This window comes from Ostrea edulis, chromosome 10 (genome assembly GCF_947568905.1).
Source record: "Ostrea edulis chromosome 10, xbOstEdul1.1, whole genome shotgun sequence".
Lineage (NCBI taxonomy): Eukaryota > Metazoa > Mollusca > Bivalvia > Ostreida > Ostreidae > Ostrea > Ostrea edulis.
The window spans coordinates 10359195-10380837 of NC_079173.1; the positions used below are offsets into that span (position 1 = coordinate 10359195).

Here is a 21643-nt window from a genome sequence, read left to right on the forward strand (position 1 = left end):
AGCTTGTTCTGCTTATGGTCAGTTTTTAAATCGAAGCAGGCTACTGACAAACACGTTGATGGTCAAGGGGTTCCTACAGTCTCGTTTAAATTCAGGATTTCGCAAATTCTATGGTCGTTATGACGATCTAGTTTTCCAATACAACCTATCACTGGTACTATTTGGGGAGACGAGTGATTGTTTTGGGTACTATTGGGGTAGACGAGTTATTGTTTTGGGTACTATTTGATAGGGGAGAGTGATTGTCTTTGGTAGGGCATAGCGATTGTTTGGAGTACTCTTTGGGAGGAAAGTGTGGTTGTAATGGGTTCTCTTTGGTATGGAGAGTGATTGCTCCACGTACAGAACTTCATACCTTCTCTGTAGAACTCCATACCTTCTCTGTAGAGACAGTATTGTAGTGTTTGGTATATAGCCTTTTCACTAGCTCTTACTATAATTGTGTTAACCCGTTAGCTCAATTGATAGAACACTAGGCTGTCTTGCCAGAAATCTCTAGCTGAATCCTCAACAGAGAAAACGCAGTCATTGTTATAATGAAATGTTACCATGGATACAGACATGGTATATCATTCCGATCAGTCCTAGTGAAATGTATAGCTCGTCTAGAAGTCAAGTGTATAAACTTTATTATGTATAATAGAACAAATTTCGAATGTGAAAAGTACTTAACTATATTAGTACAACAATATAAGACGTTTTACAAAATTTAGAATATCAAACCACCGCTTACGTGTCGAAGTCGGGAGATGAACATGTATCCCAATCACTCAATAAGATATCGCATTCTCTGCTTAAAGTAATTCCACCCCTGTGACGTCACAAGATTTGCCAAATCAATATAGGAACATAAATTTTGTTGAAGTCTTTTCCGATACTGATTTTAAAACATCTTGTTAAACATAAACTCAATGAAATGTTTCAAAATATTGAATCCAAGGGCATTTACTCTTTTCAATGATTTTCTTTAAAAGTCCATTACGCGGTAGATTTCCTTTGTTTGGTTTTTTTAACTAACATTTTGTACATGTTTGTAAGGAAACAGTTTCATGAAATTTTGATGAATGCTATTATATTGTTAAAACAAGTTTTTGTGAATTTTTTTTATAGTGCTGTTTAAGGAAAATCGCAGTTTTCTGACGTTGAAGTATGATTCTGTTTATAAATTTACATGTCTTGCATCTTAAAAAGTGTGATGACCTATATATATATATATATATATATATATATATATATATATATATCAATGCAATAAGTCTTTTGATATCCCAATAATCCATTAAATTGCTATTTGTTTTCATAATCCTCTCATCACTAAAAACACCATGTCTTACAGTGTATCCTCTTTCAATGAACAATAAGTCTGTAAAACAGTTTATCGTGATGCCACCTGATTTTGACTACGGATAACTCCGTTTACCTGATCAGGATATAGGGCTCACTGCGGGTGTGACGGGTCGACAGGGGATGCTTACTCCTCCTAGGCACCTGACCCCACCTCTGGTATGTCCAGGGGTCCGTGTTTGCCCAACTATCTATTTTGTATTGCTTATAGGAGTTATGAGATTGATCACTGTTCGTTATATTCGCCTTTCATATATATAATTTGATAAGTATTTATTCACTTCCAATAATTGTAAATAAATACATTTCTATACTTTCATCCCATGATAATGCAAGTACACGTATGGAGTTGTCTTAAACACTGTGCGATATAGTGTTTTTGAAGGGGATTTCTTTTATTTGGTAGAGTGTCGAAGAATTGAATTTATTCTTATTACGTGCAGTTTACCTTCTTTACTTTTGTGCTTTTAAAGGTAGATCAGGGTATATTTGATACATCACTTTATCAAGGTAGAAACAAACCTTGAAACAAAAACTTACTCTGATGAAACATTGGTTCATTGATTTACCACATGGATAGTGGGAATCGTTGATAAATTCATTGAAGGGGCATGAACACGATTTTAGCTGAAAATTTGCAAATTCTAATTTTCCATTTTTAAGGTTTAGAATGCTTAACTAAGTTATTTTTAATAGTCAAATAAACTTTGAATATCAGTTGTTGAGTTACAAGTGAGATACAGCACTCGTAATTCTGTGTTAAGTAAACAAGGCTAGTGTCATGTTTTTGTTTACGTATAGATTGCTTAATAGAAAATAACATGTTTAAAACAAAATAAGATGTTCCAAACCCTAGAAACTACATGTATTTAATTGTGTTCAGAATTAACTTGTAAATTGAAAAAAGCAAACTGCTTTAAACGAAACTTTTACTAGTATATTTAGCCTACATGTATATGTAACAACAACATCACGACAAAAACCTTGTTTACATAACAAAGAATTGTGACCTCTGTATCTCCCATGTACCTTGACAGCTGACATTAATTTTTTGCTGACCATTAAAAACACCTAGTTAAGGATTCTAATCATTAAAAATGAAAAAATAAAATTTGAAAATTTTCTAATCAAATCGTGCCCATGCCTCTTCAACTATGGTAAAAAAAAAATTGATACATTGATTATCATTAACTGTAGTAAAAAGTTTGATGCATTGATTATCATGAACTGTGGTGAAAACTTTGATATATCAATTATCATTAATTTTAAACTGTTTGGTATGTTCATTATTATTATTAACAGTGGTAAAAAGTTTGATACATTGATTTAGTGAGGTAAAATCCTTTGGAGTTGATACATTGATCTACCATGCTAAAAACTTTAAAACACTGATTGTTATGAGCGAATTTGTAATTTCCGGAAATGACGCACATTTTTGCACGCCGGTCTGTTTTGTTTGATATTTGATACGGAATTGCGGACAGGTCGTTGATATCGGCTATTGTGACGTCATACATATCGCGCGGTGCAGAATCGGCAAAATCATTACCAAGTACCTGATAAATTCCATTAGTAAATGCTTTGTTAATTGATAAAGCTTTCTTCAAGAATCAAAACAATTTTGTGACAACAAATAAACTATGAATTATTGGTTTATTTTGTATAATTTATCATACAGGCATTTTCCTCCTAATAATCTTCTTCATTGTTGTCATTGCCCTGATTCATATCGTTCACAGTCTGTGCCAAACCTAAACCTGCAAATAGTAAATATTTATTTAACATTTCCATACGTAAAAATGGTAGAGTTTTACATCAGCGAACTAAATCTTACTTGCGCTTAGTATACATGTATGATAAACAGCAATGAAACTTTCAAGTAGTACAGAATAATTGATGTCATTGCAAACAATATAAATAAAGGTCGAAGCATATAAAGATTTGGTATTCACCGAAAATTGTGAAGTGCCAATTATTGAAAATTGTTGATCAACTTATAGAACAAGATGTAGCAATCCACATCCAGGTGGTCGATGACGCTACCGAATAGTCCCTGTCCCTTGTGGTTTTCACACGCCTTCACTGAATTTCACTGAAACTTGGAGCAGTCTTTCATAATTCATGTCTAGATCTACATTCAGCTTCAACTGGTCCTAGCAATCAATGTGCACTTAGGTGACACAGTTGTTCGTTTCAAGTAAAGGCTTTAACTGTTAATATATTAATATCTACAACCTAAGTGCACATTAGCTGTTACAACCGGTCGAAGTTGAATGTGAATTTCCAGACATGAATTATGAAGGACTGCTCCGCGATTCAGCGAAGACGTCAGTCTTAATATCCAACCGAATATCAGATGAGATTACTTATGACCATACGAGGCCCTCGTACTCGAACTATGCAATGTCGTATTACAACATGAGTAATATATCAAAACGTGTCCCATCTTACTACTCCCGCCTCCCTCACCCCCCCCCCCCCCCCCCCCCCCATCTCCGTGATAGAACGATTGAAGAGAATTCAAATACGGCCAGATCTACTGAGGTGAAAAGTGCAAAAAAGAATTCAAACTATTAGAATGGTAGGACGTATAATTAAAATTGGCTCGAGTGAAAATATGAAGTGATTAGTGATACCCTGGTGGTGGGGATGGGATCAAAAATGTCATTGCACGCAGCATCAGTCTTGAAAAGATGGACATGTGACATATCAATGGAAATATTTAAGAACGGTTAATTACAAATGGTTACCTTATGGATGGGGCAGTTCATCCTTTTTAAAAATACATTAAATTGATAGAATCTGAGAAAAGGAATGGCAATATGATATTAAATTGATAGAATCTGAGAAAAGGAATGGCAATATGATATTAAATTGATAGAATCTGAGAAAAGGAATGGCAATATGATATTAAATTGATAGAATCTGAGAAAAGGAATGTCAATATGATATTAAATTGATAGAATCTGAGAAAAGGAATGTCAATATGATATTAAATTGATAGAATCTGAGAAAAGGAATGTCAATATGATAATTGTACAATTGCTTCTGATTACAATTTAACGATGGTCCATATGAAAGGTGAAGATAACGAACAGTGATCATTCTCATAACTCCTATAAGCAATACAAAATATATAGTTGGGCAAACACGGACCCCTGGACACACCAGAGGTGGGATCAGGTGCCTAGGAAGAGTAAGCATCCCCTGTTGACCGATCACACCCGCCGTGAGCCCTATATCCTGATCTGGTAAACGGAGTTATCCCTATTCAAAATCAGTGTGCCAAGAACGGCTTAACAATCGGTATGAAACACGTCATACAGCATTCGACCCAATGCGAGGTTGTATTGACAAATTAGATCGTTATAACGACAATAGAATTTGCAAAATGCTGAATTCAATCGAGACTGTTGAAACCCCTGTACCAGCAACTTGTTTGTCAGTATCTTACTTCGATTTAAAAACTGACTATACGCAGAACAAGCTCTTGCATATCGAATCAGTTGAGATATATAAATACCATATGCAGGTGATAATGGAATATTGCTACATAAATATGGGAAGTTGACGATGGAGAAGCTGAAATCATCCCTTTTGTCATAATAGAAACTAGATGAAAGCCCTATTGTTGCACCAGCGACCCAAGCAGCACTCAAAATCCTAATGGTCTCAAAAACGTAATTTATGATTTTTGCGTTTTCAATCCATATACCCCCGGAACCTTACCCCCTGATCCACGGGCCATGTATTTCTCGAATTTAGATTTACACTTCTTATTCAAGTGCCATGTATTGCAGAAACGATAGAAGCATCTATGCTCATTATACCTATGAAACCCGAGAGGTCAGAAAAAGAGAAGTATTTCAAATATTTAATAATGCATTTCAGTATATGATCGATGTACATCCTGGTCCTGCATAAACCCCGTAGCTACCCACTTTTTGGGAGTGAAGATTTTAAGAATTGTCAGGATAGTTTTAACATATAATTCCCAATCTCTGCCCCAGATCATGAATTATTGATCGACAAGTCATGAAATTTCCAATTATGATCGATGACTTTTTACCATTTTTGAAACTATGTCCAGTTTGTGTCCTAGATGTTCGGAAGCCGAAATGCAATGCTATTTTTAACCCGATCAAGATATAAGGCTCATACATGTAGCGGGCGTGACCGGTCAACAGGGGATGCTTACTTCTCCTAGGCACCTGACCCCACATAAGGTATACCCATGGGTCCGTGTTTGCCTAACTCTCTAATTTGTATTCCTTATAGGAGTTATGATATTGATCACTGTTCATCATCTTCATCTTTCACATACTATAATTCAAAAGTGTTTACTTACCGGAGTCAAGGACACCCAATCCACTATTAAAAGCATCTAATGCTCCCATGCCACCACCACCACCGGATCCCCCTTTTCTGGAGCCTTTTCGACCTGACCCTCTGCGACCCGACCTCCTACGACCTGACCTCCTACGACCTGACCTCCTGCGTCTTGACCTCCTGCGACCTCCCCTTCGCCTACGTCGACCTCGTTTTTCTATTTCTTCTGTTTCATCTACATCTAATAATTGATTCATAATTTAGCATGGAATTTTTCAATCAATAATTATAGTGAGAGATTGTTCAGTATTCTACACTAATATGATTATAATGAGATAAAGTATTCTACACTAATATGATTATAATGAGATAAAGTATTCTACACTAATATGATTATAATGAGATAAGGTATTCTACACTAATATGATTATAATGAGATAAAGTATTCTACACTAATATGATTATAATGAGATAGAGATTGTTCAGTATTCTACATTAATATGATTATAATGAGATAAAGTATTCTACACTAATATGATTATAATGAAATAGAGATTGTTCAGTATTCTACATTAATATGATTATAATGAGATAAAGTATTCTACACTAATATAATTATAATGAGATAAAGTATTCTACACTAATATAATTATAATGAGATAGAGCCCAGTAGCCAAGTACTTCGTTACTAGCTTGAAAATACGGATGTATATTTAATTGCTGTTATAAAATTTAGAAATTCATTTCAAAATTAAGGATTATCTCCCTCACGCATCGCTCTTATCCTTAGATGAATTTGACTCCACTTTTTTTGGCACACTGTTTTTCCCTATAATAGCTCTAAAACTTTATTGTTATTTCGGATTTCAAACATTTTGGTTGAGCATCACTGAAGAGACATTATTTGTCGAAATGAACATCTAGTGCATCAAAATTAGTACCGTATAATTATTACATAGAGATTGTTCAGTATTCTACACTAATATCATTATAATGAGATAGAGATTATTCAGTATTCTACACTGATATAATTATAATGAGATAGAGATTATTCAGTATTCTACACTGATATAATTATAATGAGATAGAGATTATTCAGTATTCTACACTAATATCATTATGAAGTTCGACACAGTGGATACTGCATATGTATACGCGTGGTTACGTTCCCACTGTTTTGCCTTTGATATCTTTACAAATTGTACATGTAATGATGGCCAATTCCTCATGAATGCGCTTAAGTTGTCAAAAAAATAAATGCGCGTATGAATACAAAACTACTTTTAAAATATAGTACGTCTATTTTGACGGCTAAAAGTTCGGACAAAAATGAGGGAAAATAAGAAATGAATTTCATATTTGAAAATACATGAGGTCTTGAACTGCAATACTTCACGTTAGCATATTTTTCATAAAACGCGGACGCGTGTCATGAAGTATGCCGGCGTGAAGCGTCGTATTCATGACGTCATGTTATGTATTTCAAATCTGAAATCCATACTAGTATTCAAACAAATGATCTAGAAGAAAGATAAAGTTACTAAATCTATTAAAAACACTTACCTTCATTTGTTAGCGCTGAATCGCCCATTGCACGTTCATATTCTGCCATGTCTTCTAGAGAGAGAAAAAAAGATGAACAAATTTGTGAGAAGGTTAGTTATTCTTTGTGACCTACCATCTAATAGATAATTTTATCTCAAATGCATGCAAGATTGACCAGATACTTCAATACCTGTAATAGTACTGTCAACGTCTCGCTTGGTTCTAATTAGCTCGTTCTCTCCTTCTGCAGAAAAAAATGAAATTGACCCTATATAATTCTGGCGCGAGTTTTACTATCATCATGTGCTTCAAAAGTAGGGAATTTTGATTTTCAATACAAGTTTTATGAATAATTTACCTTGAGATTTTAAAAGAAATAAACTTAAAACTTTAAATATTTCATTTGAGATAATATTTCATCGAACACATGTACATGTCTAAAGATTGAACTTGGAAAATATGTACATGTTCAATTTAAACGTTCTATATATTATATTATATATATTATATTATATTGTATCATATTATATTATATAGAAAGGCAAGGTTTTTTTTTTATCCATACAAGAACAAAAAGCCCAAATTCTAAGAAAGATTTTTGATCAGTTAAATGTATGATTCCATGTAGAAATGAATGAATCACTGAGCGAATTTGATAAAATCTTATTCTTATTAAGGTGAGACAACTCTTTCTAAATCTTATTAAATTGATTTCTTTAAAATTAGGCGATATATGATTTTTTAAATGACTAGTTACCATGAACGTCAATCCGAACATGTTTTTAATCAAATATTTGCCATTACATACATATACGATACTATTTTTAAAGGTCGTCTACAGGTGAAATTACAAACCGAGTGAGGAACTTTCGACATGATGATCACTTTTGTCTATGCTCTTGCTGGATGATTCTGAAATGATAAGTTTGGTTAGCCACAAGTATCAATAAATAAAAAAAGTAAAATAACATAATTACATCTTTTCGACAAAGATTTGTAGATATTTACTTTGCAGAATGATACCAATTAGTGGTATTGCGAACAGAAGTAAAACCCTAATAGGCACCATGTTGAATATCCGTCCCTGCGAGTCTCAATGATTTGGAAAGAAAATAGCATCTCTATATATACACTGTAATAAACGCATATATTTATTTAAAACAAATACATATGTGAAATTATCCCCTTTTGAACAAATACATATATCAAATTGCCGGCGTTTGAACACATACCTTCCTCATATTACCCATTCACTATTGGTAGTTACAATATATGTACACAATATTGTTTAATTATTGAAAAAAAGATCAAACTTCCAGGAAATGAATTTGATCTATATCTGTTTTTCTTTTTAAATATAGACACCTTTTCCAAGCTGTCGCCCGAATTGTAAACTCAGTGTATTTGATGTTGGGGTCAATTCTGTTTACTTCCCCCTAAAAACCCTCTCGATCTATAAAGCAATGAAACAGTCCTTGTAATTCTAGCTTAGACATATTTTATTGAGAAACTCAATAGGATCGGACAACAGGCATGACCTATGTAGGCCTTCTCCCAAATACAAAAATGTTCTTCACACGCACACGTACATTTACAACAAAAAAATCACCTACATTCACACACATACAGATATATACATATACTATAGATCAATCCAGCCCTTTGGAAGAAAAAATTTAAAAAAGAAAATAAAAAAGTGCAAAAATTACCATGTACAAAAGCGCATAAAAGATTTAATGTAGTTATGAACATACGAAATGCATGTACAATATACTTTTGCAATTCAAATTATATGAATACTCAGCACTGACATACAGAATATAGTTCAACTGAAAAGGGACACCATTGTCACGAAATTGCTGTAAAAAATCTCTTTGCTGTGTATATTTTGGACATTCAAGGAAATAATGCACATTTCCTTCGAATTTGTAGCAACAATGCAAAGTGTGGATCATCAGGCAAGTAATCTTTCAATAAATGACCATTCAAATTACTAGCTTTATTCCGTAATTGACAGAGAATAATATTTCCTTGTCTACTGCCTTAACTAAAGTGCTTTTTGATTATTGGAATTTACATTGTTTTAAAGTTTAAACTTGAATATGGAAAAAGTAGGATAATTTTTTACATCCGCTTTAAGCTCATTCCAGAGTTTGATTGTCGATGGAATAAATCTTGTAGTGAGAAGATGTTCGGCATAGTGGCAGACAATAAAGATTGCCACTTGACCTGAGATTATACACATGATCAGCTGGAAGAAAAGGTTTAATTAAGTCAGACATATACTGTGGAACTATATTATGTATACCATTTATTATTTTTATAGCATGATATAAGCTTATGTTTATCCCTACGGGCTTGTAAACATCTTGTTCAGTTATCATAAGATCTTCAAAATCAGGGGTCCAGGTCCTTGGTCTGGTAAAGCTGGGAACTCAGCAATACTTGATATATTTGAGAAATAAGACTTAAATTTATTTACTTTTCCAATAGGATGTACACGTATTCTACCATCTTGGGACATGATTGGAGAAGGGACTGAATTTTGTTTTTTAAGCTGAGATACAGATTTAGCTATGCGCCACCATTTCCTTGGTGGAATGGTTTTGTCTAGTAGCTGATTAGCAAGTTTAATTTTATAATTTCTTTTGGCATTACGAACTAGGCAACTTCTTTGCGAATATTTCTAAATTGTTGCCAATGTTGTGGGTTTAAGTGCGCACAGCTCTTCTATGGATTCGTTTACTTTGTCTCATTTTTCTGCGAATAGCAGTCGTAATATAAGGCCTATCAGAAGGTCGAATAGTAATAGTTTTTGTAGGAACATGCTTCTCAATAAGTGTTGAGTATATTTTAGTAAAGTTATTGTATATATCATCGATGTTATCAGAGGTAAACACTTCATCCCAATTGACCGAGGCCAAGTCTAAATTCAAGCCCCGGAAGTTAGCAAGGTTATAATTCCTAATGATACGTTTATAAGTATTATGGGTATTAAAAGATAAATAAACAGTAAGAGGGGGATGTGAACTGCATATGGATACATCGACAGAAACCTTTTCTAACACAAAGTACATCATTTAGTGAGAGCCAAATCAATGCACGTGCATTAACCATTGTTTACTATAAAGTTTGTTAATTTTTTTTTACTACATTACTAAGATTTAACCGCTGCAAAAGACTTTTAAACGCATTGTTACCTGTTCCAAGCATATCAACATTTATATCACCAATCAAATTCAGTTTATATTCAGTATAAAGTGCTTGTTAAATTGTGTCATTAAAGTTTTTCCAATAATCGGTACAGAAATTTGTATATTTTGATAACATTTGCTATGGTGTTATTGCTTAGCAAACAAATATATTTCATTGCAAAACAAAATATGACTTATTTTCGATTAACAGTAAAGATTGCAATATTTTCTTTGGGGAGGGACATAATCATGGCAAAACATCATATTGAAAGATGAAGATAACGAACAGTGATCAATCTCAACTACTTTAAGGAATACAAACTAGAGAGTTGAGAAACACAGACCCCTCGATATACCAGAAGTGGGATCAGGTGCCTAGGAGCAGTACATCATCCCCTGTCGATAGGTTACACTTAACAAATGATAGATTTGTAAATAAAGTACGTATTTTGCACCTGATGACCTTTGACCTTAATTCTTTTCATATTTTTGTTGAAAGGCTTTTAAATGATTAAGATCAATCTGAAGATTATATATTATTAAAAATAATGTGAAATTTAAAAATCATCATACCATGTAATTATGTTTAAATTATGTCAAATGGATGCAAAAAGGCAAATTATGGTCTAAATTATACTCTAAGTGTTGTTACTTAGCAACCAAAAATAAGATTCATTGATTTGATTGTGATGTTTTGTAGTATTTTTAAAAATGCATCGGTTCATACATTGAGAATTTATTATTTTTGACTTTAATCTAGTGATATGGGTTATAAGACATGTATATACATTTCATGTATGTACAAGGACATTTAGAATGCAAATTGGTAAAGATTTAACAAGGACGGATTTATTAACTTTTTTGTTTGTTTGTTTGTTTGTTTTTGGTTGTTTCTTGAGGGGGGGGGGTGAATAAATAATACATAAAATAGGTTATTAAGAAGAAAACACAGAAACATTTTTATAGGTATTCAAAGCAAATGTTCATGAGAATGAAGATATTCTAGAGTTTGATATTGAAACTAGCAGACACGGAACATTGTCATCTCTTTCTTATTTATCAGAATATTATTTATTCTGTGCGATTAACATCCACTCGGATTGGCAAAAGACAGTTAACTGAAAATGATTTCCAAAATGCATCGTGCAGTTTGTTTTTCATTTGTGATGAACAGGAACTTGACGGTGAAGTTAACATAACAAAGATTTTAGTATTTTGGAGAGGGCCTTAGTGACCAGTGGAAATATTATTGAAAATATAGATTAACTTAAATAGTTGGGTATACATGTAATATTTTTCCACACTAGGTTTCGTTTTATAAGGGAAAAATAATATACTATTGATCAAGCATAGAGATCCATGTATGGTACTTGTAATAGCAATTCGAAGGACTATATTTTTTGAAAATTGAATTCCAACTTGGCCAGTTTAAAAACCTAGGGATGAAAATTAATTGTCATTAGCATTATATGTATAGGCCTATGACGTAACTAAATAGCACAGATCATACATGTATGTACTGAATGTTTTTAAACACAATTCGCACTTTAAAACTTCTACATTATAACTTACATGTATGTGTAAAATATAATGCGTCGATATCTTAGATACCTTTTAAGAAAAATGGGGAGACATTTCGTTTATATTTCCACTATATGTTATGCCATTTTCATTATGTTTCTGTCGTAATACAGTATAGTACAACTGCTATATGCTATTTCATATAGTACCTCATATTTCATTGAATGTGAATTGGACGAAAAGAAAAACTTCAATGGTGACAATTGAGTTTTTTTATAGAAATTTTTTAAGATAGTAAAAGATGTGCCAAACGCTAGCACTAAATTTACAGATGTACATGTATTTACACATACTCTTCCCAGAATTCCGTGCGATACGAGCACTGTATGTAAGTTAATCTTGTGTAACGCGCCCTCTGGTGAGAGAATGGCATCTACCCTGCAAATGACGTGTTTATTGTTTTGGGGGTTACTAGTCAGTACGTTGTCTAGGGCGTGAATTAGAACACGTCCTATTAGCTAATCAGTTTACAGTTGTAGCGATCAGATAGCTCAGTTGGCAGAGCACCTAAATGGAGATTCAGGGCGCCAGGGTTCAAATGCAAGTTTGTTCTGTTGTATTTTCTCCCTTCCTGTTACATTTGGTGTCGTTGACCACCCCTGAACATGCAGAAGGAAGTCCCGCCAAGGGCAAGAAAAAAATCTGGGTGATGTCGATGGCGAAGACAGTTAAGGAGGGAGGAATTTAGCGGTCAGCGGGGTTCGATCGCCGGTTAGTGATAGTTCGGTTGGTGATTCAGGGGCCCGGGTTCGAATCCCAGTCTGGTCCGTTGCATTTTCTCCCTTCCTGTTACACACTGTATGCAATGCTTTGTGAAAACACGTGTTGGGTAGGAAAACCTTAATATATATACGAGAATTTCGCAAACCGACTAAAATGGGAACATCTTCCAGAAAAAACAACAACAACAAACTCTCAACATTTTGCATTATTGAGTGTTTATTTTGATGCATGAACACCTTACACACAGAAAGAATAATAAAAGAATATAACAATGGTGTGAAGCATCACACATTAACTGGAAAATATGCAGATTATCGTGGTAAAGATAAATATTAAAAATCGTTATTAAGGCAACATGACATTGTATATGACTGATCATAAGATAACGTCAATATCAATATCGTCATACGTAACACCGCACTCACATTGGTTCATAACGCAACAACACAACAGCGTGCACAATACCATGGTCTCTCATCAGGAAGCTTTTAAATACTGTATACAGGGTTGTTTTCGCCCCGTGTTATTTTCGCTTAAGTTCTGCACTTGCAGACAGTTTCGCCTCGTTTTAAATTCGCCCAGACATAGCTGTGTTAAAAGAAGGATATGAGAGAAAATAGTTTCGCCCATTCTTAAATTCGCCCTCTGACAATTAGGGCGAAAGGGGTGCAAATAAAACGTGGGCGAATATTTCCATCTACATGTATACAGTAGGTCCTATTTGTTAGCATTTCATGAACATCTTAGAAATGTCTATGCTGGGATTGATAAATATACGATACATGCCCTTAAATCCACGCAAGTAAAACTGTGAAAGTTAAATCATCATTATTATCATCAAAAATATTTACAATAAACAACATATACATTATGATTCATATGCACACAGATTTACATAAGAGGGATTGATTGGATGTACAGAAGATACACTATATGTATGCAAGGACAGAAGAGAATTACAAAATTGTTCTGAAACAAACACTTCCACTCTGACAGCCTTTTCTCAAGGAATTCATTATTCTAAAGTAAAATAATTGTTAAGAAACACTAAAACATCATTAAATATTATGGTACTCTTTTTATCTAGACATTTGAGATATATATTTCTTAATTAAAATAATGATCAAAGTTAAACCCACATCTGTTTTTACAGTATGGCATTACTTGAATAAAACTTTTAAAGCTTTTTTGCCAGATTTCTGTTGAATCCAATCCTCTTGACCAGGATATTTTAACTACATCATATTCAGAAAATAAATGCTACAGTGACTCATGTTCCCATGGAGAAATTACACACTGCTGACTGTCTGCGAGTTTTGAAAAATCAAAATTTTATTCACTCCTAGAAATCTGTGTATAATGTAACCAAATCAATGATGTGTCTTTGTCAAGGATTCATATCAATATACACTTGTTTCCACCAATGTTACGTTATTAAAGGTGAATAATTTGTTACATTAAAAAATAATATGTTCTTCTGGCACAGTTATAGTACAGTAAGGTTTTATACATATCTGCTTTAGGCAGTATCTACATGTACTTTATAAGCGTTTTATTCATGTAACAGAATCACGTGACAACAATTGAATGATCACAGGATTTATAACCTTCTACTTTTAAAGTGTTTGGTTACTCATTTAAAAAAAACCCAGCTATATCATTTTGATATCTGCCCGTTTATGTCGACCTGATGAGAGTATATTGACCTTGGACTTCGACTTTGGATAAAATATCGCATTAGGTCGATAAAAACATCACCCTCATCAAAAGTATGTCACACATTCATGAAAATATATGTCAACATCAGCACCCAAAACTTCATTGCACATCTATAGACTAAGCACAATCATTCAACCACACATCTAAATTGTTAGAGCATTTCTTAATACCGGGCTTCAAATATACCAGGATGAGAGAATAAAATAACGAACAGTGATCAATCTCATAACTCCTACAAGCAATACAAAATAGAGAGTGGGACAAATACGGACCCCTGGACACACCAGAGGTAGGATCGGGTGCCTAGGAAGAGTAAGCATCCTCCGTCGATCGGTCACACCCGCCGTGAGCCCTATATCTTGATCAGGTAAAAGGAGTTATCCTTAGTCAAAATTGGTGTGCCAAGAAAGGCCTAACAATCGGCATGAAACATGTCAGACATCATTTGACCCAATGATATGTTGTGTTGGCAAACAAGATCGTTATAACGACCATAGAATTTGCAAAATGCTGATTTTAAACAAGACTGTTGGAACCCCTGCACCATCAACGTGTTTGTTAGTAGCCTGCTTCGATTTAAAAACTGACCATACACATAACAAACTCTTGGGTATCGAATCAGTTGAGAGATGTAAACACCATGTGCAGGTGATAATGGAATATTGCTACATAAATATGGGAAGTTGACGATGGAGAATTTGAAATCATCCCGTTTGTCATAAAGTTAAGTTGTTAGTTTGTTAGTTTAGTAATTTCATACTCGCAGAGCGTATCTCGGAGACGAAGAAAATGTATGCGAACGGACGGATAAAACACCGATACAATTTCATATCCGGTTTAGGGGCTTGGGGTTTGTCAAACTTCCGCTCTCAATGGGTTTTACATACATGGGATTACTTATTCTTTCAAAAAAGGATTTCAAATGTATTTTTAAAACAGAGATTATTATTGTAATTTCCTGAGAAATGGTTGTACAAGATTTGAATTGATATGATGACAAAATGCGTACATTTTCATATAATTTTCTTGTCCATATTTGTATACATGTAGCAACTCCATCCACAAATCGTTACAATATTGCCGTTTGTCTCTCTCGTCAAAGGTAGAAATATTGTTTATCAAGATGCTTGAGGTCTGATTTTCAAATGGAGAAAAACAAGCAAACAGGTAAAATGACGTTGTCGTTCTGAAATCAAAACGGCAACAGACGATACAATGTTTAAAGTACAAAGACACATTACAAAAATGGCAAACATACAAAAATAGTCATCTTCGTTCCTCTTCAGAAGTGCTCTGCAAATATTTTGTGTATTTGAATTTGCGCAAAATCATCAAACCAATGGCCAAAAATTGTGTACCTTTACTTTCAAAACTAATTGGGTAAGGTGGGGGGGGGGGGTCATGACCAGCACATAGTCCAACACTGAAGGAAACTATAATCCGAAATGGTCTCATATAATCTACATTTACGTTAAACTCTGTTGAGGAGCTCGGATACACTGCACACAATGCTATTCAGAATAATTTTTACGTCAATGAATCTTACTTTTTTAAAGAGTGGATTTGAATCTTATGGAAGACTTTACACTTGTGAATCGTAATTTTCGAAGCCTTTTAATTTCTTCCTTCAAATCCAGTACGTACCTGTCTTTGGTTGTGTCATTTCCTTTGTACTTATGTCACATGTCAGACATGAGTTTTATTACACCCCCCCCCCCCCCAAAATAACAAACATTTTGATTTTTAAAAAACACAACTATCCGATTGTGTCGTACGTCATTGATTAATCAATTAAACGACAAAATCCGTAGACAGTTGAAATTAACAGGACTTAAATACATCTTTGTGAATGCCATGACATGGTGTAAACCCTCCGCAGGAATCACATATATATTCCTCCCATACATCTTCACCGGTCTTTAGCGGCTCCACATTTGGATTGAATGGCTTTGATGACACCGGTACAGTCAGATAAGATTATGACACCAAACACCCCGCATATCACGGACACACCGACAATCCCGATGTTTCTCGCCGAACGTCTCTCATCTGGGGCACTGGTCAGGGTCCGAATGTATTGATTGGTTTCTTTTCGATTTACTGTCAAATTCCTTTGAATGTTATCAATTTTTTCTTGCATAACTTCCGGAGTCAGTTCTGTTAATACACAATTATTGAAAATAAAGATTTTGAAAATATCATTCAGACATGTTTGATTTCATTGTTTTAAAACTCACTGATACCTACATGTATATACATTGTAGCATCCAAATAAAGTGTGCTTACTTGTATATGTCAATCATAATATATACTGACATTTAACGAGGCTAAAAGTTAGATATATACAGGTAGATCAGTTAAATGTATCTATCATAGTTATGTATCGACACACATTTACACCGAACACGCGTTTAGTCATGTTTACTTACACAAGACATGTGGTGGCACGAAGTCTATTTTTATTTGGGCCACAACTTGTTGCACAAACACTTTATGGCATTACAATAACCACAGAAATAGTATCAACCGAGAATGAAGTCGGAGGTCGATATTACGTTTTGGTTGGTGCGATAAAATTTATGGGTCGACCGACATCAGCATGCTTGCAATATTTTTTTCTAGATCATTTTTCTCCAGATGTATTTCTTAAAACATGAGGTTTACAATTAAAAAAGCTGAAGATAACGAATACTGGTCAATCTCATCAATTCTATAAAGAATACGAAATTGAAAGCAGGGCAAAAACGGACCCCTGGAAACGCTGGAGGTGGGATCATGTGACTAGGAGAAGTGAGCATCTCCCATTGACCGGTCACATCCGCCGTGAGCCTTCTGTTCTGATCAGGTCGTTAGAGCTTGCTACATATATGTCATTCTTCAGATTCAGTTTTGGATGCATGAGGTTTTTAATATCCTTTTGGCATATCATATATTGTGTAAGATATTTAATATTTAATCACGTGGTATCATTTCATTAAACTTTTTTTCTGAACTGCATTGAAAATGATCTTTCTCTTCGTTATTTTTGGTTTCGATTTATATTTTTTATTGGTGCAGCCTGTACAGTCACGTCTAATATTGAGGTTGCGGTAGTGTGACACACTTCAGAAATGCTACAATACTATAGTTTGCGAATAAATGCAATGCATTATGTGGGTCTCAGTTTTGAATTGCTAGAAATATTTCCAGGCATTTGAATTTTATGTGAGTTTGTTGTTTTTCACCTTGTAATGATAGTTGGACAGTACAGATTTGACTAACGTCGCCAGTATCAGACCTAGTAAATGATTACTTCCTTTACCTGGTCAGGATATGGGGCTCACGGCGGGTGTGATCGGTCAACAGTGGATGCTTACTCCTCCTAGGCACCTGATCCCACCTCTGGTGTGTCCAGGGGTCCGTGTTTGCCCAACTATCTATTTTGTATTGCTTGTAGGAGTTATGAGATTGATCACTGTTCGTTATCTTCACCTTGCATGTCATACATATACATATACAATTATATCATCAGTCTATGTTATATATACATCAACTATTAATATTTTACTGTATAATAAGTACCTGGACACCATTCAGAAAGTGGCTTAGCATTGGAAACTGGATAGTCAGCTGCGTTGTGTATAAAGAAACCTAAAATTATAAATTAAAAAAAATTCAAATGATATCATCAGTGTAAGTGTTCACTCGGATCACCTCGGTCGATTCCATGTATCAGGATATAGGGCTCACGGCGGGTGTGACCGGTCGACAGGGGATGCTTACTCCTTCTCGGCACCTGATCCCACCCCTGGTGTGTCCGGGGGTCCGTGTTTGCCCAACTATCTATTTTGTATTGCTTGTAGGAGTTATGAGATTGATCACTGTTCGTTATCTTCACCTTTCATAGATGTGTGTTACCGGAATCTGTCGAAGTTTGCCGAACGTGTTAGTGTTATTACTGGAGTAGATTCCGAAATCTTTACAAAAGCTCCGTCTAACAACTTCAAATACTGTATAAAGGATATTGAAGTTTTTCATATACTGAATACATGGATATTCTATATGATGTATACAGGAATAATGTACATTCTATGTTATGCCTATGGGTCTACTAGTATAACGAACGTCATGTCAATCACAAACATTACTAGGTTCTGTGTGGGGTAAAAGGCTAAAATAGGTCCTCAGTACCCCTTGCTTGTCGTAAGAGGCGACTAAATAGGGTGGTCCATCGGGTGAGAACGCAAAAACCAAGGTTCCGTGTCACAGCACGATAAAGATCCTCCCTGACCAACGGCAGTAAGCGCCTAACATAGGCCTAAATTTTGCAGCCCTTCACCAGCAATGGTGACGTTTCCATATGAGTGAAAAATTCTCAGTGGGACGTTAAACAATATACAATGAATCACAAAAATGTTTTGCTTTTGAGTGAAAAATTCTCGATTTGAAAACATACCAGTGGAATATTAATTTTGTAATTCAAAGCAATTGATTTTGTACAGTCACAAATTTAACTTTTAAATGACACATTTTACCTAAAGAATACTTGAAATGTGATATATATTATAAACTTATTCCGATATTCATTTCTTTTGAACCTCGTAAACAATAACATACCTAAATTTTTGTTTACAAATCAAATAATAAGCTCTCTATAATGAGCTTTTGTCATAATGCATAACCTTAATTTTTTATGAAACATTTTAAACACAGTAAATGTCAATCATTAAAAGTGGAAAACAGAATTTGGGAGGGGGGGGGGTAGAGAATCAGTTCCTTTAAACGAGACTTTTTAAAACCCCTGCACCATCAACTTGATTGTCTGTAGCATACCTCGATTTAAAAAAACCCTGATCATATGCAGAACAAGCTCCTTAATATCGAATCAGTTATAAGATACATGTACATGTATATATATGTACATACATATGCAGATGATAATGAAATATTGCTAGATAAATATGGAAAGTTAACGGTGGAGAAGCTGAACTTATCCCGCTTGTCATAGAGTTGAACAGTTACTTTGCCGTTAATATCTATTTGCAATAAAATATCTAAGTATGAAGCGGAAGTGTAAGACTATGTGGTGTCTTTTATTTCAAGTTTATATGGATATATCGAATCGACATATGAATGAAAATGCTTATTGTTAATAGATAAGATGTCGTCGTTATATCTAAATGTCGAATTGAAGGCCACTGCAAGAGATTTGTTTTTCTCACGTGAAAGTTTTTGAATAAATTCTGCTTCATAGGAATATATAAACAGGTCAGCTAACAAAGGAGCACCAGTCGTGTCCATGGGAATTCAAACAGACTGTTGGAAGTCCTGATCACCAAAGACTACGAAAATATTGTTAATGAGGAACTCTAGCATATGTTTTATTTCAACTTCAGAGTGGAATCATAGTAGTGTTTAATAAAGTAAGTTTTGGGAGAGACTGATCACTAGATATGAATATTTTCTGGCAATGAAATGACTCGTGATGGTATACACTATGAGGACATTTCACTTCAAGATGCAATGATGATTTAAACACATTAAGTGGTAAGAATAAGTGAAAATTGTGAAAAGCTTAAAGAAGATATATATACATACATACAAAGAAAGAGAAAACGAACAACTTTTGATCAGTGCTTATTGAAGCGCTGTCGACCGTTCACACCCGCCATGAGCCCTGTATCTTGATCAGGTAAACAGAGTAATGCGTAGTCAAAATCAGTGTGCAAAGAATGACGTAATAATCGGTATGAAACACGTCAGACAGCAGCATATAACGAAGTACTACTTTAAAAAAAGAAATGTGTTTGTAACAAAAGCTTTTATATGTACTATATGTGCATGTACCATCAATGACTTTTTATATTAATCTTGACAACACCACAGGAGATGATTAATTCAAATCAGTCGAAATTGTCTGAGAAATTCATTTAGAAAGTACTTACTTTTGTGTGTGAGTGTAGCAGGTGGACTTCTCCCTAACCCAGTGATACATGTGTTTTTATAGCGAAAGAGATAGCAATCACCCGTGAAGGTATAGCAGACTGGAGTCTCAATGCACCTCGATTTACAGTCCGTGGTCCCGGATGGAATATCAACGTCCAAGCAAATATCGAACGGACTGCCATTCTTCAAATTCGTTATCGTGGATACTGTCATGCAATCCTGAAGAGCTGTTAAAGGAAAATAGTCAGAATAATGATACATCTATATATAATTTTGATAAAACAAAGAATAACATTCTTATACATCAGTATAATAGGATGTGTGTAAGAGTTGTCGCTCTTTCTTTTTCAAACGGTGACGTTTAAGTTAGCAGCTATTGCGGTGATGATGACGTATCGAAGCGGCAACATATAATGTGCAACAGAGGGGGTGGAAAACGACGGTTCTGTGTTTTATTTTAAGACAATCCAATAAAGACTGAATAGGAGTAGATTGATTGATTGATTGATTGATTGATTGAATGTTGTTTAACGTCCCTCTCAAGAATATTTCACTCATATGAAGACGTCACCACTGCCGGTGAAGGGCTGCAAAATTTTGGCCTAAGCTCGGCGCTTATTGCCATTGAGCATGGAGGGATCTTTATCGTACCACACCTGCTGTGACACGGGACCTCGGTTTTTGCGGTCTCATCTGAAGGACCGCCCCATTTAGTCGACTCTTACGACAAGCAAGGGGTACTGAGGACCTATTCTAACCCGGATCCCCACAGGATGGGAAGTCGAAGGATATACACGTATCTATACTTACATATAACAATGTTGGGGGTGGGTGGGTGGGGGGGGGGGGGGGGGGTTAGTATGCAACATACGTATTTTGTTGTAAACATGTATGTATTGCAATTTGCACTGAATTGACCTGGATGGTTCTAGAGAAAGATGTTTGTTTCATTGACAAGTGTGACCGAGATTATTCTAGACTCCGTGTTATTTTCAGTAGAAAGATTACGTAATGGTTGCATCATGGTCTTTCCAGACTGTACTAGAAAGTTCATTCCTATTACTAGTATATATACACTGAAATTCGATTTTGGAAGTTATATTTGTGTGTGTAGATACTGTTTGGGATTTATTGTTCAACTACCGCAAGTTAATTATAATATTTTGCTATTGTAATAATTTTCTTTCAATTATTAATTGTAAATAAATCTTATTAATTGGTTAATTGCCTTTTGTTAGTAAATTCTCCTACGCTATATTAAGGGTTTGTTCTCATCCATAACA

The 21643-nt window shown here is 34.6% G+C and overlaps 2 protein-coding genes across 5 annotated transcripts in view; both read right to left on the reverse strand.

Moving 5' to 3' along the window:
* Positions 1–2978: 2978 nt before the first annotated feature.
* Positions 2979–8323, reverse strand: LOC125666770 (protein nemuri-like). Of its 2 annotated transcripts, none has more exons than XM_048900055.2 (6): positions 8227–8323; positions 8074–8130; positions 7409–7462; positions 7237–7287; positions 5693–5914; positions 2979–3101 (listed from the first exon to the last, which is right to left on the reverse strand). In XM_048900055.2, exons 1-6 carry the CDS (start codon positions 8285–8287, stop codon positions 3034–3036), a joined length of 513 nt encoding a protein of 170 aa, XP_048756012.2. In that variant the 5' UTR covers positions 8288–8323; the 3' UTR covers positions 2979–3033. The 2 variants fall into 2 exon arrangements, with proteins under 2 accessions (XP_048756012.2, XP_048756011.2); XM_048900054.2 differs by having other exon boundaries at positions 7237–7290.
* A 4587-nt stretch (positions 8324–12910) lies between these two features.
* Positions 12911–21643, reverse strand: part of LOC125666362 (uncharacterized) — a 45370-nt gene continuing 36637 nt past the window's right edge. For all 3 annotated transcript variants that reach the window (XM_056151898.1, XM_056151899.1, XM_056151901.1), the window contains exons 5-7: positions 20360–20587; positions 17997–18065; positions 12911–16592 (exon numbers count right to left, since the gene is read on the reverse strand). In XM_056151898.1, the coding sequence (XP_056007873.1) occupies positions 16345–16592; positions 17997–18065; positions 20360–20587 (545 nt within the window). In that variant the 3' untranslated portion in view covers positions 12911–16344. The remainder of the gene's footprint in view (positions 16593–17996; positions 18066–20359; positions 20588–21643) is intronic.

Excerpts from the sequence above, each read along its gene's own strand:
- LOC125666770 (XM_048900054.2), bottom strand. The coding sequence starts at position 8,287 with ATGGTGCCTATTAGGGTTTTACTTCTGTTCGCAATACCACTAATTGGT. Across the intron at positions 7,463-8,073 it reads TGTCGAAAGTTCCTCACTCG|AAGGAGAGAACGAGCTAATT; the intron begins GTTTGTAATTTC and ends TTTTTTCTGCAG. Across the intron at positions 7,291-7,408 it reads CGTTGACAGTACTATTACAG|AAGACATGGCAGAATATGAA; the intron begins GTATTGAAGTAT and ends TTCTCTCTCTAG.